The following is an 18312-nucleotide window of genomic DNA, read 5'->3' on the forward strand; positions in this document are numbered from 1 at the left end:
TTACGAATGAATCTAATATTTACGATATGAATAAAAAAGCATTTAATGACATCGACACCGACAAACATATTAATTAACAAATAACAAGACAAACAGATTGAAATGCCTATTTGTATTGATAGTGTGAGAAAAGAAAATTAAATTATCCATTTGTTTACAGAAATTATCATTATATTATTTTACAGTCATTTTCGTAATATGTTTATTTTATTTATATTTTATTATGAAAGTATCAAATGCGTTTTATCCGCTATAACAACAGGCGCTTGGCGCGTGTGAGCGAAAGAGACGGCTGCGCAGAATTTGGCGTGGACCTTACCTCTAAGAGCGCTAGCGCTCGACTGATTTACCGGGCTTGATGCGTGGCAATATATACTATCTTTTTATTATTTAATATAAAATGTATTAAAAATAATTACATCTTTTAATTATTTTTTTTGTATTCCTTAATGATGTAAGTTTACTTTAATGAAGATAGTTCGTTAAAATTTCTTAGTTTTCTAAGAGAAATATCGCTTTTAAAATTGTACTTATTTGGAAAATATTCGTAACTTTAAATTTTTTTTATCGTTTAATAGAGATACAAATGGAATAAAAATCTATGATAGTGGACAACAAAATTATATTCCACATATTATGATATTTTTTTAAAATGGTTTCAACGTAGAGGTTATTGAAAAGTAGGACTTCAAAGTATACATTGCGACCGTTTACCCAGGGAGGAGGCTGATGAAAAGGTTAATAATTTTATACACATAATATAAATCAAAATTCTGATCTGACTATGGACTACAACAAAGGTTGCTCTATTATATTTCAAGAATATAAATTACATTATTGCATCCAACACTGAGATTAACGACGTCAAAATATTACAATTTCGCGGATTGTTACCGATTTTTGTGAAATGGCTCTCAAACCTCGCATCCCAATGATTCCAAATGATTTACCTTTTAAAAGCATCCAATTTCCCGTTAAGTTATCTTTTGCCGTAACAATTAATAAATCACAGGGGCAAATATTTAAATATGTAGGAATCGATTTACGTCAAGACTGCTTTTCACACGGCCAACTACCTAAACCTATATGTCGCGCTGTCAAGATCGGGTTGCGAAGAAAATCAGTGTTTTTCTGCCACAAGATAATAAAACTAAAAATATAATTTACGTAGAAGTATTTTCAAATATATTCTTTTAAAAACTTCTTAATTGCGATCATAATAACAGAAATTGACGCGAAGTCGCGGGCAACAGCTAGTCTTTAATAAGCCTCTAATATAGAGAGTTCGCGCTGAATACAAATAATGCCGCCAAATCCCGACCATCTGGCAACCCAAAATGCTAGTCGAAACCTGTCCTGATCATCGTTGCTGCGTCAACTATCGTTTTAAGGTCACGCGCCGACACCGATTGAGTGCGTAAATAAAGATCCGTATCCGTATCCGCGGATTTTGACACTAAATATCCGTATCCGCGGATATACATTTTTGCCGATCCGGCACATCACTAGACGTAACACACACTAAAAATACAGTCAAATTGAGAACCTCCTTTTTTTGAAGTTGGTTAAAAAGGTACGTTTACCGTCCTGTCATGTGGGTCCCTTTCAATCGAGATCTAATTTACTACTCTAAACTACTTTTTGAGTAATCTTTGATAACGCGTATTTACTTGACTATTTTTTCGTCTGCCTACGTTGTATTAGGTTATTATAGTGTTTTTTTTTTTTTCTTGCGATCAAACACAATTATTTAAAATCCGTTCTTAGCGGACACCTACTTAATATAAATTACCTCTCTGCCACATTTCATCTTTAGATATACGTCTAGCGGTTAATGAAATTTCGTCATGAGTGAATAAGCCTTTCGCTTTTTAACCGACTTCCAAAAAAGGAGGAGGTTCTCAATTCGACTGTATTTTTTTTTTTATGTATGTTACATCAGAACTTTTGACCAGGTAGACCGATTTCGATAAATTTTGTTTTAATCGAAAGGTGGTGTGTGCCGATTGGTCCCATTTAAATTTATTTGAGATCTAACAACCACTTTTCGAGTTATATCTAATAATGCGTTTTTACTTGACGCTTTTTTCGTCGACCTACGTTGTATTATACCGCATAACTTTCTACTGGATATACCGATTTTGATAATTCTTTTTTTGTTGGAAAGAGGATATCCCTAGTTTGATACCATGATAAGGAAACCAGGATCTGATGATGGAATCCCAGACAAATCGAGGGAAACTCTCGAAAATCCGCAATAACTTTTTACTGGGTGTATCGATTTTGATAATTTTTACTTTAATCGAAAGCTGATGTTTATCATATGGTCACATATAAATTTTATCGAGATCTGATAACTACTTTTTGATTAATCTTTGATAACGCGTATTTACTTGACATTATTTTCGTCACCTTACGTTGTATTATACCTCATAACTTTTTACTGGGTGCACCGATTTTGACGTTTCTTATATAAATTAAAAGCTACTATTCGTCACGTGGTCCCATTCAAATTTAATTGAAATTTGATTAGTAATTTGTGAGTTATATCTAATATTGCGTATTTACTTGACGGATTTTTCGTCACCCTACGTTGTATTATACATTATATCTTTTTACTGGGTGCACTGATTTTGATCTTTTTTGTATAAATCAAAAGCTAATACTTGTCATGTCGTCCGTTTTAAATATGATTGAGATATAATGAGCAATTTTTGAGTAATCTTTGATGACACGTATTTACATGACGATGTTAAGACGACTGTGGTCATGTTCAATACTTTGCCACAACGCCATCTATCAAAATTTAATGAAATTACTTCGTTCACTATCGATCAAATTACAATATTCCACTAGAGTAGAGAGTAGCAGTTTATTCGTTATAAATATATTTGAGCTTTTAATTTTTGAGTTATCGCTAATTACGGTTTCGTAATTACGTAATTCGGGTATTTACTTGGCTATTTTACGTCGACCAACGTTATATTAACCTCATTACTATTTTACTGGGTGGACCGATATCGATGATTCTTTTTTTAATCGATAGGTGGTGCTTGTCATGTGGTCCCATTTAAATATAATTGAGATTTGACTCGAACTTTTTGAGCTATATCTGATATGGCGTATTTACTTGACTGTTTTTGGAGTTTTCTCCTTAAGAATCGATTTTCATTTAAGGCCCCGGAATGAAAAAATTGAACAGTAAAATCTACTGAACGAATGACCTTGTTAGAGATGGCGTTCAGACGTTTTCTAATAACGCAATTAGGTTCCGATAGATGGCGTTATTGGATTCATTTATTTACAATTTGATATAGTAATAATATATTTCTTAGACTAGTAAGCCTTTTTGTGCCTATTTAGTATTTAGACAGTTGATCTGAAGGGGTAAACTCCAGTCGTGCATCGGAGCTGTGTGAAAACATGAACATTACATATTTTTAATAAAAAAGACATAAACCCTAATTCAATATAAATCCGCTTCAACTAAAAAACCCGCCGTAATAAGCGATGTCAGCGCTTCGCGCGAATCGACGACGGGCCTTTTATGAAAATTCTGCCTACAATCGCTAACAAAATGTTAGAAATAACAGTAGAACATTATATAATTCTACAATTTTATAATGTCGCGTTATATGGAATGCGAACAAAGTATTACTATTTTTTCGTCGATCTACGTTGTAATTGAAATAATCTCTTCGATGTAATTGAAGTCGGTTTTTTTTCGTTTGCGAGCAAACACAATTATATTTATATAGATAATAAAATATTACGAGCGTGTGTATAGTCTAGTATTAATATCACGAGATAAAATGTATCATGTCATAATAAATTTTGTAGAGGTTTTGTAGAGGTATGTCTCTATAAAATCTAATGTCAGTCAGTTCAGCTTATTGCTGTCCACTGCTGGACTTCCCCAAGTTCGTACGAGACATCCCGGTTTTCCGCAATCCTCATCCAGCCTACACCTAAATAAATTTAAAAAAATCTAATGTAGATCTAAAAAAACTAGAAACGATTTTGAAAATTCTTTCAGCAGTGACAACCTTTCTGGTGTAGCTGTACGTGTAGACACTTAAACATAGGCGGTCGCGGTTCGATTCCCTTCTAATCAGTGCTTTAGTATGGTTTTCGTCGAGCCATCCATAGCTCGGCTGATGTAGCTAATTGCGTAGTCACCGTCATCGGCGTAGTAGACAAAGGTTTTCGTGTACCACGCTGCTAATATTACTATATTATTTAAAAAATCAACGAAATAATACGGCCCGCGAGTTCTTTTGGTAACTAAATTTCTTTAATATACACACACACACACACACACACACACAACCGTCTGTTCCTAACATAACCAACTTAATGCGTGTTGTAGGTAACAGCCGACTCATATAACTACTTTTTTTTCGATGAATATATGTACTTATAAGTGATACATATTTATGTTTATTGTACCTAAATTGAGCAGAAAGCAAGCGCTGCATATTGCGTCAAAGGGCTAGTTAAATAAAAAAACGAGTGTTCTTTAGACCACACGACTGAAGTAAAAGTAACGAAACGTAACTCTCTCTCTTTCTTTCTTCACTAACTTACATCTCCATGTCAACTTCCGTTCGCCTCACCCAATCATACTTTTCGTAACGCTCTCGTCACACATTCACCAGCTTACTGCCCAAGTCAAGCGTGTGTTAAGAAGTTTTACTTCTAAAAAAAATTTAAAGAAATGAAAAAAAAATGTCATTATTCGCAATGTAATTTTCATAATAATTGGAACGAAGTTGCTTACGGCAGACTTGATATTTAGCTGGGCGACCGAACTAAAAAAATGTGATACTAAAACCGTAACAAAAATATATAACGGAAGTGACGTAATATCAGTCACACGACTGTATAATATGACGTTTGTAAAACTAAAATATTACTAGTAAACTTTTTCTTTAATTATTTATGTAATTTTATACTGTCGACAAAAATAAATAAAGACAGATGTTTTTTATTTCACTTAATAGTTTGAATTATTATTATTATTATTAATATTTTGTTTGATTTATTTTATTTTACGGTATTTGTTACTTTCTAAAATACTAAATATCCTAAATACTTTTATGTACTTAATTAAAAATCAATCAACAAAATTAAAAAAAAAAAAACAAGAACTAGAAAATATATATAAAATTCAACATTTTTTTTTCAAATTGTGTTGCTTCTATACTATCCGAAGGAACTTCGTTCATACCTGGTGTCCCATGACATCACATAATTTTATTAAACTCTCTATCATCATACTTCTTTCGTACTGTTATCAGTAGTTTGGGGTCCACCTTACAAGCAACAATATTTAAACATTTTAATTTTCACAGTATAGGAGTGTCATAAATAAAACAAGATCGATAATACTTTAACCGTTTATTTTACATTATTTCTGAACAGTATATCATAAAAGCATTTCCTATACGCATGCATATTACGTTCACGTCCAAAACATCAATATACTAAATCTATTTTTTTTTTAATTGTCGAGTGACAAAATAAATCATTTTCAGAATTTAATTATTAAAAAAAACACTTCTGATCAAGTAAAAAAAAACGCATTTGTGCAATTTTAAAACTGAATACTTTTTTTCGTAAATAATAGAACATAATAATTACAATTAAAAGTTATTAAAAAAGTATTTACTCAACATATTTTTTATTTAAATTTTTTAAATATAAATAAGTTCTTGGTCCGAATATCACTCGACGAATTTCAAAGAAAAAAAACTACAACTATATAACATCAAAGATTGATATTTCCAAATGTATATATATTATGTAATATTATGTATATATATTATGTAATATTATATACCTACATTATTTACGATGCGATATATACTGGGCTTATATTTTAAAATCTCAAATTCGTTATTATATTGTGTTTCTTACTTATATTCAAATAAATAAAATATATAAGGAAAACATTTCTCTCTAAAGCCAATAAGGTGAAATAATTACCATATTTAAAAATATGTAGCAAAAAAAATTTGAAGAAATTTATTGGACATAGTTGGCGTTATCTGCTAAGCAATATATTTTTAAAATAAATAAAACACAAGCCCACGTCTAAAACACTAAAGGAATGGAAAATATTCTTACATAATTATTAAATCAAATTTAAACTTATAGAGGAAACACGGACATGCAAATTTTATTAATGTTTTTTTAATACAATAAAAAAAATCACTAAGATCTTTTTACATCTTCGTCTCTGTTTTTAATAATGAAAATTAATTTAATATATTAATATTAAAAATACTTTACAAGATTTAAAGTTTAAACTATAATATATTTAATTTTATAATATATAAAAATTAAAGTAAAATTTAAAGATCATTTTACATCTACTCACACAACAATAAAAGGAAAAAAAATGAAAAAAAATGTGTGGTATCTTTAAATCACTGTTACCATATCCCATAACCCAGTTTTATATGAAAAAAAAAAAATATTTATATTATTTTACATTATACATTAAAACAGTTCTTATTGAAGTACGTAAAAAAACGAAACTAAAGATTAGTTACAAAGTTATAATTATATATAACTGAATTAATGTATGACATTTGTCTAATGCTGCCATATAAAATATACATAAATCGAGTATGACAGGTTTTAATTAAAAATTGAGCACTAAATTTATTGAACGATTGAGCGAATGAAAAAAAAATAAAAAAATAAAATTTTAATGTACATACTTGCGAACAAATCATACATATATTAACATACTATGTACGTCACGCAGACCAAAAATTTTGAATAGAATTTGAGATTCTTATATATAAATAGTAAAATGCAACTACATGTCTATGGCCCCGCAAAACATACAGAATGTGTAAAAAATAAACTGCATTTATTCATAATATTGAGAAAAAAATTAAACATTTGATACGAATTATATACAAATTAACATATTATGTAACACGCCATTTTATATTGATCTACAATATTCAAAAACTGCTTGATGAAACCTGTAACAAAATTTATGAATAAGCAACGAAATCATACAAGTTTATTTTAATCAAATATTATTGTTTAATACAAATTTAAGGTTAAATAAGACACATAAGAATAGAATTTTTTTTATCCGATTCAATGTTTTTTAGCGTAAATATTTCATAGAATTATTATTTAATTGAATTAATATTTCGATCGGCATCGGCAGATAAGGCTGTTATCCGCCTTTTGCCCAACATATCATATGTATTTCATCATTACAGCCTATACAGTCCACTGCTGGACATAGTCCTCTACAAGTTCACGCCAAAAATAACGTGAACTCATGTGTTTTGCCCATAGTCACCACGCTGGGCAGGCGGGTTGGTGACCGCAGTACTGGCTTTGTCGCACCAAAGACGCTGCTGCCCGTCTATCATATGTATTTGCATAATTAAAATTAATTAAATAAACAAATACGTACAAGTAATGCAAGTCTAGCAGCGCGTTTCGTACAAGCCGGAGCGACCGATGTATCGCACCCATTTGATGACGTCGTGGTCCGAGTAGTTCAGCTTGGGCTCGAACACCTTCAGATAACGGACCTGGAACAATATTCAGATTATAAGCTTGAGACATAACACTAATATAAATACATACTATGTATTAAGATATCAAACTTTAATCTTTATCTATACAAAACACAAAGATTGAACGGTATAGCTTGTTATTAAGTAGGGACGAATTTTTAATAAAAATTATATAACCCTAATAGAGACAGAAGTAATACCAAAATAAAATTACTATCCGCGGCTAGCGGCTATAGGTTAGTTTCACCTGGGTCACTCACTATTTTCGTGATTCAGGATAAAAAAATATCCAATATGTTATTCTAAATCTGCAGTTATCAACATACGACCTTTCATTGCATTACATCATACATCCAATATTTTCTTATAATATTAATTAATATGTGACACACCTTAAAGCCTGAGGGCGCGAAGGGCACCTCAAAGCCCATGGAGATGGGCGGGCGAGTCCACTTCTTCTTAGTATCCGTCTCCAGTAGCTCAATTTCAGCAGACAGCTGGGTTTCCTTCATACCCGCCATACGTTTGATCCTAGGAAAACAATTTTATAAACCTTTAGCTCAAATTTTTATTTAGTAAATAAAAAAATAATTTCTTCTAACGCTTGAGAATTTTAGTTGTAGAGAGTTTTGTTGTAACACAAGAAAATTTTAGTATTTTACTAGTCCTAATTTTTTTTTTTTTTGTTTTTAAAGATAAGTCCATTTTACTTAAACAATTTTTATGAATATTCGTTAATATACTAAGAACAGCAAGATATGTTACATAACTGAGTGTGTTTTTAATAAGGCAGTATATGGCAGTACTTTGAAAAAAATAATTAAAAAATTAATACTAGGCTAAAGGCTATGAATTAAATAAAAAAATGCCTACTGGAATTTACCATATAATTATTAAAAAATATATACATACATAGGCCTCAATCCGTCTGTTGCAGACGATTTAAACAGTGTCAGCTTGAGTTGATTGCACAGCTCTTTTCGTGACTAAATAAGCCGATACGTGAGCGACAACCTTTGCCACACGCCCTGCAGGTAAACCGGATGGTGTCAGCGACGGAAGAAGCTTGTTGTTGTCGCGTTCTTCTTGCCGCTAAAGTCTCAAACCAAGCTTGATCGTGTACCTTGCGTCCGTCCACAACAACTTTACGCCATCCGTCACGATTCTCGGCAACTGCTTCCCAGTTTTGGTGGTCGATACCAAAGGCGTGCATATCTCGTTTAGCGCAATCCTTAAACCGTAGCATGGGCCTCCCCAAGTTACGTTTTGCGTTTGCTACAGCACCAAGCAAGATCCGCCGAGGCAGGCGCGAGGGCTCCATTCGATGCACATGCCCTAGCCAACGCAACCGCTTCTGCTTGAGTAACGCTGTGAAGCTAGGCAGCTGTGCAATATTAAGAACCCGCTCGTTGGTAACTCTGTCCTCCCAGGATATGCCCAAGATGTTACGAAGACAGCGCATATGGAAGGCGTTAAGTCGACGTTCTTGTTTCGCGTACGTCGTCCAGGTTTCAGCTCCGTAAGAGAGAATACTCAATATGCATGCCTGATAGACGATCATCTTGGTACGCGTGGTAAGATGTTTGTTTTTCCATACTCTCGTATTAAGCTGCCCGAAGGTGGTCGCCGCTCTGCCGATACGAATATCGATCTCCGCATCAAGCGAGAGATTGTTCGACACGGTAGACCCTAGATACGCAAACTTGTTTACGACAGCCAGGGGCACGCCATCCAACGTAATTTCCGGTATTTTCGTGCTTCCCTGCACCATCACAACGGTTTTTTTGGCATTTATCGTCATTGAGAACAGTGCACACGCCCGGGCGAACCTGTCCAATATGGTCTGAAGCTCGAGAGCGGAGTCAGCGACAAAAGCTGCGTCATCGGCAAATAAGAGGCTGTCTACAAAAATGTCCTCGCGATTACGCTTGGATTTGAGAAGTTTTGTGATGTTATAGAGCTTCCCATCCGTCCTCGTATAAAAATGGATACCCTGTTGGTCATTGCCGAACGCTTCTCTTAAGAGTAATGAAAAGAATATACCAAACAGGGTAGGGGCCAATACGCAGCCCTGTCGTACACCTCTACGCATCTCGAACGGACCGGATGTGTTTCCGTTGAATATGACAGAACCTTTCATATCTTTATGGAAGCATTTCGTCAGGCTCAGAAGTTTTGATGGACACCCAATGCTTTCAAGTCCGTTATATAGTCCATCTCTGCTAACCGTATCGAAAGCCTTATTCAGGTCAACGAACGCCACAAACAGAGGTATGTTCTGCTCCCTACTCTTCTCCTGTAGTTGTCGGAGCGTAAACACCATATCGATTGCGGAACGCTGTGCACGAAACCCGCACTGTGATTCCGGATACACACGATTAGCTAGTTTCTGGATTCGCCCAAGGACCACTCGTCCAAAAAGCTTGCCTACTATGCTTAGTAAGGATATCCCACGGTAGCAGTTACAATCGCCGCGGTCGCCTTTACCTTTATATAAAGTTATGATGTTAGCGTCGCGCATATCTTGCGGTATGTATCCTTTTTCCCAGCATTTCCACAAAAGATTGTGCAGAACAGGTAATATACACTTGAGTCTGATTATTTCGGCGTGGGTGCCATCGCTGCCGGGGCTTTTGCCACATTTTAGCTGCTTGACAGCTTTGAGCAATTCCTCTACAGTAGGCGGATCGTCTAACTCCTCCCAGGTGACCAGTTTCGGCATGTTATGCACAGCCTCCCGCTGAACGTCCACAGGTTGTGAATATAGACCGGTGTAATATTCCACCCATCTCGACATTTGCCTCCGGCTATCTGATATAATAGTGCCATCAGCTTCTTTTAGTGGAGCTGTCTTCTTAATAACTGGCCCTAAAGCGGTTCTGATTCCTGAGTAAACGCCGCCAAAGTTACCCGTGTCTGCGCAAGATTGAATGCTCATACAGAGGTCGTTCCAGTAAGCGTTAACAAAGTGCCGCGTACTACGTTGCAAATTTGCTTTAGCAATTCTAAGCTCATCGGATGATTTCGGACAGGGATTTTTTCGGTAGTTTAGAGCTGCCTTACGTTTGGAATCCAGCAGAGGTTGAAGTTGCTGGATGTTGTCAATAAACCAGTCCTGTGATTTAGTATCCTGGTGGCCAAACACTTCACAGGCTGTTGTTGTTAGGAGTCGTTTGACTTTACTCCACTCTTCATCCACAGACATAGAAGCATCCCAGGAAGCGGTTTCGCTGCGAACCGAAGTCTCATATTTTTGGACCATCTCATCGTCTCTGGTATTTTGAAGAGCAATTCGTCTTCTACCGAACGGCCTGGATGAGTGGATCTTTTTTTTTACGACGGCAATACACGCCACGACGAGGGAGTGGTCTGTTTCGCATTCAGCGCTGTGAAAGGTACGTGTGTGAAGTGTTTCGCCCAGGTCGCTCTTTCTAGTGAGTATTAGGTCAAGTTGATGCCAATGACCAGAGCGTGGATGTCTCCAGGAAACCTTACTTGATGGCTTTCCCTTGAAGTAGGTATTGGTAACGCAAAGTGAGTGTCTTGAAGAGAATTCAAGCAAGCGTTGCCCGTTCTCGTTGATCTTACCAATGCCATGGGTGCCAATACATTCTGGCCACGCACTGTGATTTTGGCCGACGCGAGCATTTAAATCACCCAAGATGTAAAGGCGGTCTCGGGGTTTTACTTTCTGTATCACAGATTCAAGTTGGTCGTAGAACTGACTTTTGGCTTCATCGGTTGCCATCAACGTTGGAGCGTAGGCGGAGATGATTGTAATAGAACCGCACTTGGTATTTAGACGCAACACCATAACACGTTCCGACACACCGTATGGTGTTTCTATGGATGACATGAGGTCGTTTCTTACCGCAAAGCCAACACCATGCTCGCGAACGGCTTCAGTGTCTTTACCTTTCCAGAAAAACGTATAATTTGTTTCACGAATGGATCCCTCACCAGGCAGTCTCGTTTCTTGCAAGGCACATAATGATACACCCAGCCGACAGAGCTCCATATCAATCACTGCGGTTTTACGCGGATCTTGTATGTTCTGTAAATCTCCGCAGGTGTTCGGGAGACCTGTCCTCATAGTACGGACATTCCATGTCGAAATGCGCATGGCAGTGTTGTGTTGGTTCTTTGTTTTTTTATTATTATTTTGACCTTTATCCGCAGGTGTGCTAGATAACGGCGCCAATTATCCAGATATAGTCTGGTGCTCCCTACACCCTAAAGGAACAAACCAGCACCGAGACGGATCGGTACCCTACTGGCCGGGGGCTGCCCAGCTTGAAGCGGGCGGTAACCAATCAGTGGGCCTTCGATGGACCCTCCCACTGACGAGAGCGACCCCTAGCGCCCGCGCTTACGTCCATACGCGCGGACTTAAAACTGGTAACTGCCACTCCCCGTGTTATTTTCCACGAAGCCGAGCTGACGTGGGTGGAGTATCCTCTCCACAGACAGACACTGTGTCGCCTAGGACATTCTTAAGGAAAACGCAGAGTTGCCTAAGCTCTGCGCCACCCTCTCGACCTCACTGGCGAGGCCCACAGGAACGACGAGTCGATACGTGTGGAGCCAGTTCGGCTGCAGGGGTCTTTCGCATTTAGAGCTATGCCACGAATGCCTGACGGAGACCCCGTTCCGGGTTTCAAGTGAAGTTTTCCTTCTCCAGGACCCTGATGATTTTGAGCCAGGTTAATCCCTCGGTCGCCTTTTACGACCCCCACGGGAAGAAAGGGGGTGGTGCTATTCTACTCTGCCGGCAGCACACGGCTAAAAAATATATAAACTATAACTTTTTAAAATTATATAAAAGCAGAACTTACTTCCAAACAATAGCGTTCTCGGAGGCCTTATATTTAGCTTTCCCCTTCAAACAGATCAGCTGAACGCCGCTAGTGTTCAACGGCGTGGGTATCTTGACTTCAATCTTCTGACCGAGGAGGGACGGCTTGAAATTCGACTTCAAAACAACTTTCACCTCCATCTTAGTGCGTCCCACCTCCCTCACAAGGGGGATCACTCGGAATGGTAGGGATATGTCCTTGGTTGTACGGTATCTGGAGATAAAAAAATCATTATTATGGGTTTAGAAAACGTAACTATGACGATGGTCAGCTGGTGTGTAATTAAAGTCAATAATAAATGGTAGCTAGTGTATATTAAACTCGTGAACAAAAGGACATAGTTTTTAAATGAGTCAAGGATTCATAACCCTGTCAATATTAATAGAAAAAAAGATGGATGTATTTTAAATGGCCCAATATGTAATGGCAGATCAAAGTGTCTTCTAAATTACTATAATGATAGGTCAATGTACTCTGTTATCGACGGAAATGTGAATGATTAGCTCTTGCCCACGATTTCGTCTGCACGATGTTAAATTGGTTGGCAATTTTCAAGGATACTTATTATGTGCCTAAATAATAAGTTTTATGGTTTTATCATTGATAGTAATATCGTTATAACAACAAAAAGCTGTCGGTGTCGGACCATCATATCAATTCTAGACAGTTTTAGAACTGCTAGTCTATAGTTAAACTATTGTAAAAAACAAAAAAAAGCAAACATATTATCAAATATCACCAACCCGCCTGCCCAGCGTGGTGACTATGGGCAAAACACATGAGTTCACGCCATTTTTGGCGCGAACTTGTGGAGGCCTATGTCCAGCAGTGGACTGTATTATTCGTAAGTGAATGAAAGGCTTAGTGACAGGCTAACTAAAACGCGGAAATGATGATGATGGTGATGATGATGGTGGTGATGATGATGATGGTGGTGGTGGTGGTGGTGGTGGTGGTGGTGGTGGTGGTGGTGGTGGTGGTGGTGGTGGTGGTGGTGGTGGTGGTGGTGGTGGTGGTGGTGGTGGTGGTGGTGATGGTGATGGTGATGGTGATGGTGATGATGATGATGGTGGTGGTGGTAGTGGTGGTGGTGGTGATGATGGTGATGATGATGATATCAAATATTTTATATAGTAAAAAATAATTGTTTCCAAAACTCGTTTGCCACCATAGAATTATATGTGTGTAGAACGATATGTGAAATGAGCACCTCATGAGCTCGAACTCGCCGTCGGGCGGGATGAAGGAGATGGAGTGCTCGGTCTCGAACTTGCTGAGCTTGACGCACTGGTGGAACTGGCAGTCGTCGATCACCACCACGGGCTTGCCGGCGCGCGCGCCCTCGCTGTCCGTGTTGCCGGAGATGCCGCCTGCAACGCGCACTGGCCTTACGTAATACGACGAGCGTTTCGGGAATTTTATAAAGAAAGATTTTATGTTGAATGGTTTTTGTGATTTCTATTTATTTTGATTATTGATGATTTGATTATATATATATGTGTATGTATATATTTTATTGCACTCAAAAAATACATGTAAAAACAACATAAAAGTAATGTTTATGGCAAAGGTGGACTTATCTCTGAAAGAGATTTCTTCCAGTCAACCTATGGTCATGAGTAAGTGTTTTTTTATGTTGATTAAATAATTTAAATATTTATTAAAAGATATTTTAGTACACAAACGCGCGCGCACCCAAAGAACCCCAGAGAAAGGTAGATGGTTCAGATAGGTAGATAAATATGTAAACACCAGAAGCAGTGTAAGCGCGTTACCAACCCTTCCCCAAACCCCAAATCCCCCCAGGAGCTCCAGTCACCTTACTCAACATAGAACACAACACTGCTTGAAAGCAGCATTATTAAGCTTTGATCTTCCGTAAGGTCGAGGTACTTCCCCAGTCGGGCTGCTCCAGATTTTGAGCAGGATATTCCCAGCTGTGTACCTCAAGTTAATAATAGTAAGAATCTCGACACAATTTAATCATTAAGGGTTAAAAAGAATCAATGCACATCATCTTTACCCTATTCACGACCCGTGAGATAAAAATGATAAACAGTCAGCAAAAGACTTGATACAGTGAAAGTCTGCCATTTTTTAATACCGTATAAATATTTAACACTCATGACACCAATATTCTTAGCAGAGCATTTACCCTAAACATAAAATCATAGACTCACTCTGACTGACATTGGCAAATCCTCACGGAAGTCATTATACAAGAAGAAGAAAGACTTGATTCCTAAACTTCGAACGCATTTTAATTCTACCAAGTTATAGAACATGATTCGATTCTTTTTTTTTTGTCTTTATTATGTTACTAGCGACCCGCCCCGGCTTCGCACGGGTGCATTTCTGATACTAAATATAAAATAAATATTTGCAATGTAAGCGCAAAAAGTATTTTTATTTAAGACATCACATTAGAAACTTCTAAAACTATCAGTGTTCCAACTGTATTGTGCATGTATTATACATCTAAACTTTCCTCTGGAATCACTCTATTTACTAAAGAAACCGCATCAAAACCCGTTGCGCACTTTTAAAGATATAAGCATACAGACAGGAAGTGACATTATTTTATACTATGTAGTGACATATATTTATTTGATGTTTGGTTTTATTATCCACATATTTAAGTACCTTCTAACAAAACTTATGCAAATATTTATACATGTGATAACAAAATACAGAAACTAAATACATAGTTTGTTTTTATCATGGAGTCAGATTTTCAGACAATGTAACATAAGAACACTACAGCTAACTGCTAGATAGATATACAAATGAAAAACCCTACATTAAACTGAAATAAATTTGAGAAACATTGTGTACTTAGTAATAAAAAAAAAAGAACTGCATACAACATTTAAAGACCACTCACCATTTCCCTTTCCTTTAGCCTCCATAACAATCTTATCGTTGATACCAAACTTGCATTCCGGCATACCGGACAAGTACGACTTCATCACCACTTTGCCAGCAACGTGAGCCGACAGAACCTGACCTGTGAAAAAATGTCAGGAGGAAATATTAGAACAATAATTTTGTGTGTGAATAATGTGTATAAAATGCTTTAAAAATCAATACACACTGTGTTCCAATTGAAATTATGATTATGTATTACCTTGAGGAGACATCAACAAGTTGACATATTCGAGGACATCAAGGAAAAGTTCATTACGTCTGTACTTTATGCCCTCCCGACGCCATCCTATTTGTCCTGTTACCTGCAATTACAAATAACAATATAGAATAAAAACAATACAAGAATATACCGTGTAAACATTTTTAAGTTTATTAGGACGAAAAATAATGCCGAGAACGGTCCTAAAGCCTAGATCAAAATCTGTAGACTGCGACAAACAAAAGCTAAATCGTCTAAATATATATAAGACATTAGTTGATTACTTAAAATTGGAATTGGAAAATTATACAATGTGTTGCTCTCAAAAACCAAAGATTTTATTATACAATTTTTCTTTATACAATATGATACAAAATTAATTATAAAAACCCTTAACCTACCTGAAAAAACAAAGAAACGACATTTAAAGCTATTTACCAATTCCTATACATAAAATTAAAATTAAATATTTCTTTTATATGTGACTATTATGAAGTGTCAAAAGTCTCTTTATAAAACAATACATATTACTACTGCTATAAAAAAGGTACTATACAAATATACAAACTCAAAGTAATATATTCCTTTATATATAATAAAGAATAAATAAATGTTTTAAACTCAAGAGCTCCACTAGGATAATTTCCTATGTCGGGGATCCGGAAACACACAATAAACAAGCACAAACGCCCAGACCACGATAAACATCTATATGGCCAATACAAATGTTTGTCGTGAGCGGGGATCGAACCCGCATCCGCCAGCGCAACAGCCAGTGCTGTGACTACTAACCTAACGCTAAATATATCATTACTTTTTGCTTGCAAAAATATTAATTTGGATAATTCAATTGAAATTTACCATAACATGATAACATATATGGTGTATTTAAGCTTCGTTAGCCCTATGATGGCAAAGAAGCATATCTTTTACCGTAAACAATTACCATAATTTATGACCACCTGCGACACCCCAGCTATCAAAGTAACAAGAGCTTTGGTTACCTTACTCGCCGTAAGAGCACAACACTATTTGAGAGTAGCATTATTTTATCGCAAACTTTGGCAGGGTTAATACAATGTACTGCCCCAGTCAGGCTGCCTAAGATTTTTAGTTGTAATGTTTCTTAATTCACCCAACACTTAATATCCTAAGAAAACCAAACAAAAGGTAAAAAATATATAATTAATATAAATAGTAATAATACCTGTGATGTGATTTGAGCTTGTTCTTCTTTAGAGGCAGATTTGATACCTTGCTGAGTAATAAACGTCTTAAGAACACCCGTGTCTGAGTTCTGAGGATATCCAAAGTCAAGAATCTCTGAAAGATTTATAATTACACGTATACTATTACCATTCTTTATACTTATTCTATATGCTTATAATTTATATTTTATTTAATAAGGCATTTACTTTTTCTAATTAAAATATTATTTCTTTGCTATAATATGTACAGATCTTCAGTAAGAGGTGTAAGGTTTGACTAATACTCAGTTACTTAAAGTTATATAACTATAATAATTTTATTGAGTAACTAGTACTCCTGTAATTTTATTAGCAAATAGCACCCCTTTTAAAGAGCCTTTAAGATTTAAAAAAAAACGTCACAAACTCAATGAAGATTTAAACATGACAAAAAATGTAAATGCAATTCAACATCTTACCATCAAGAAGTTCATAGATGAGTACAAAGTTATTCTTGATGTTCTCTTCAGAGATCTTACCGAAGTAAGACTGCATTACATCTATAATCTTTAGCAGGAATTCGAAAACCATAGCTGCATTTACATTTTGCTTGGTTACTGCTGCCAGCCAGATGTTGGCTCTCTGATAGACAATTAGATTACTTAATATAAAATATAATTATACTGTATATAATAATAAATTATTGTAAGAGTATATAAGATTTATATATTTATATAATGAAAAAAAAACTAAATTTTTATTTTTAAATGGGTAAAATATGCTTATAAAAAAAAATTAAACAGTTATTAAAGAATTGATCACATTAAGATATAAAATTATCTGACTATAATTTGGATTGAATTGAGACAAAATATTAAAAATATTTTTAATAATTGCAATATTAATTTTAACTGTAAGTAAATCTTGGCATTGAATCTAATAACAGAGCCAAAAATTATCGTATCATTTGCCAAGTTAATAAACAGTACACAAAATCGATACTTTGTAGGATTCGTGTCTAGGTACCATACCTTAATGTGAAAGAAGGAGGTGCGCGCGATGTTTGTTACCGGCGAGCGGACCTGCTGCCGGGCGTGGATCACATTCACCCTGAAAGCGTCCACAGCGTTCCGCCCTATGTCATCCCTATACACCCTCGATATCAACACCTCCCCCTTGTGATTGTACACGAACAGACCCCCGATCATATTGACGACAGTCTTCTATTTACTGTAATATAAAAACATTTTTACCGTTACATATCCTTATTCCAATGTAACAAACGCTTGACTAATGGTTAAGTCGATTATTAATCAATAAAACAGGATATGACCAATAAAATAAAATCTATACAGTTATTGCTATTACTTTAGTTATAGTGGTAACTCACATGAAGATCGAAAGGTACATTGATTCTCCAAATTACCTAACTAACACTTGAAATTAGCGTAAGTATTCTAATAACTTCATTTTCAGGCAGATTTACAAATTCTTATAGAATATTAGATGATACCCGCCCCCAAAGTGAAACGTCAATAGTCATATGCACAGAAAATGAATACGTTACCCTAATTGTTATTAAAAGA

At 35.8% G+C, this 18312-nt stretch overlaps 1 protein-coding gene across 1 annotated transcript; it reads right to left on the reverse strand.

Moving 5' to 3' along the window:
- Positions 1-6703: 6703 nt before the first annotated feature.
- LOC123656360 (AP-2 complex subunit mu) lies at positions 6704-17949 on the reverse strand. Its single transcript, XM_045592051.1, has 10 exons — positions 17758-17949; positions 17206-17368; positions 16747-16862; positions 15540-15642; positions 15297-15419; positions 13623-13782; positions 12392-12625; positions 7949-8087; positions 7451-7571; positions 6704-7001 (listed from the first exon to the last, which is right to left on the reverse strand). The coding sequence occupies exons 1-9, from the start codon at positions 17932-17934 to the stop codon at positions 7464-7466; spliced, it is 1323 nt and encodes a 440-aa protein (XP_045448007.1). The 5' UTR covers positions 17935-17949; the 3' UTR covers positions 6704-7001; positions 7451-7463.
- Between the last annotated feature and the right edge of the window lie 363 nt (positions 17950-18312).

This window comes from Melitaea cinxia, chromosome 9, assembly GCF_905220565.1.
Source record: "Melitaea cinxia chromosome 9, ilMelCinx1.1, whole genome shotgun sequence".
Lineage (NCBI taxonomy): Eukaryota > Metazoa > Arthropoda > Insecta > Lepidoptera > Nymphalidae > Melitaea > Melitaea cinxia.

Excerpts from the sequence above, each read along its gene's own strand:
- LOC123656360 (XM_045592051.1), bottom strand. The coding sequence starts at position 17,934 with ATGATCGGGGGTCTGTTCGTGTACAATCACAAGGGGGAGGTGTTGATA. Across the intron at positions 15,420-15,539 it reads CTTGTTGATGTCTCCTCAAG|GTCAGGTTCTGTCGGCTCAC; the intron begins GTAATACATAAT and ends ATTTTTTCACAG. Across the intron at positions 12,626-13,622 it reads GGCGAGTTCGAGCTCATGAG|ATACCGTACAACCAAGGACA; the intron begins GTGCTCATTTCA and ends TTTTATCTCCAG.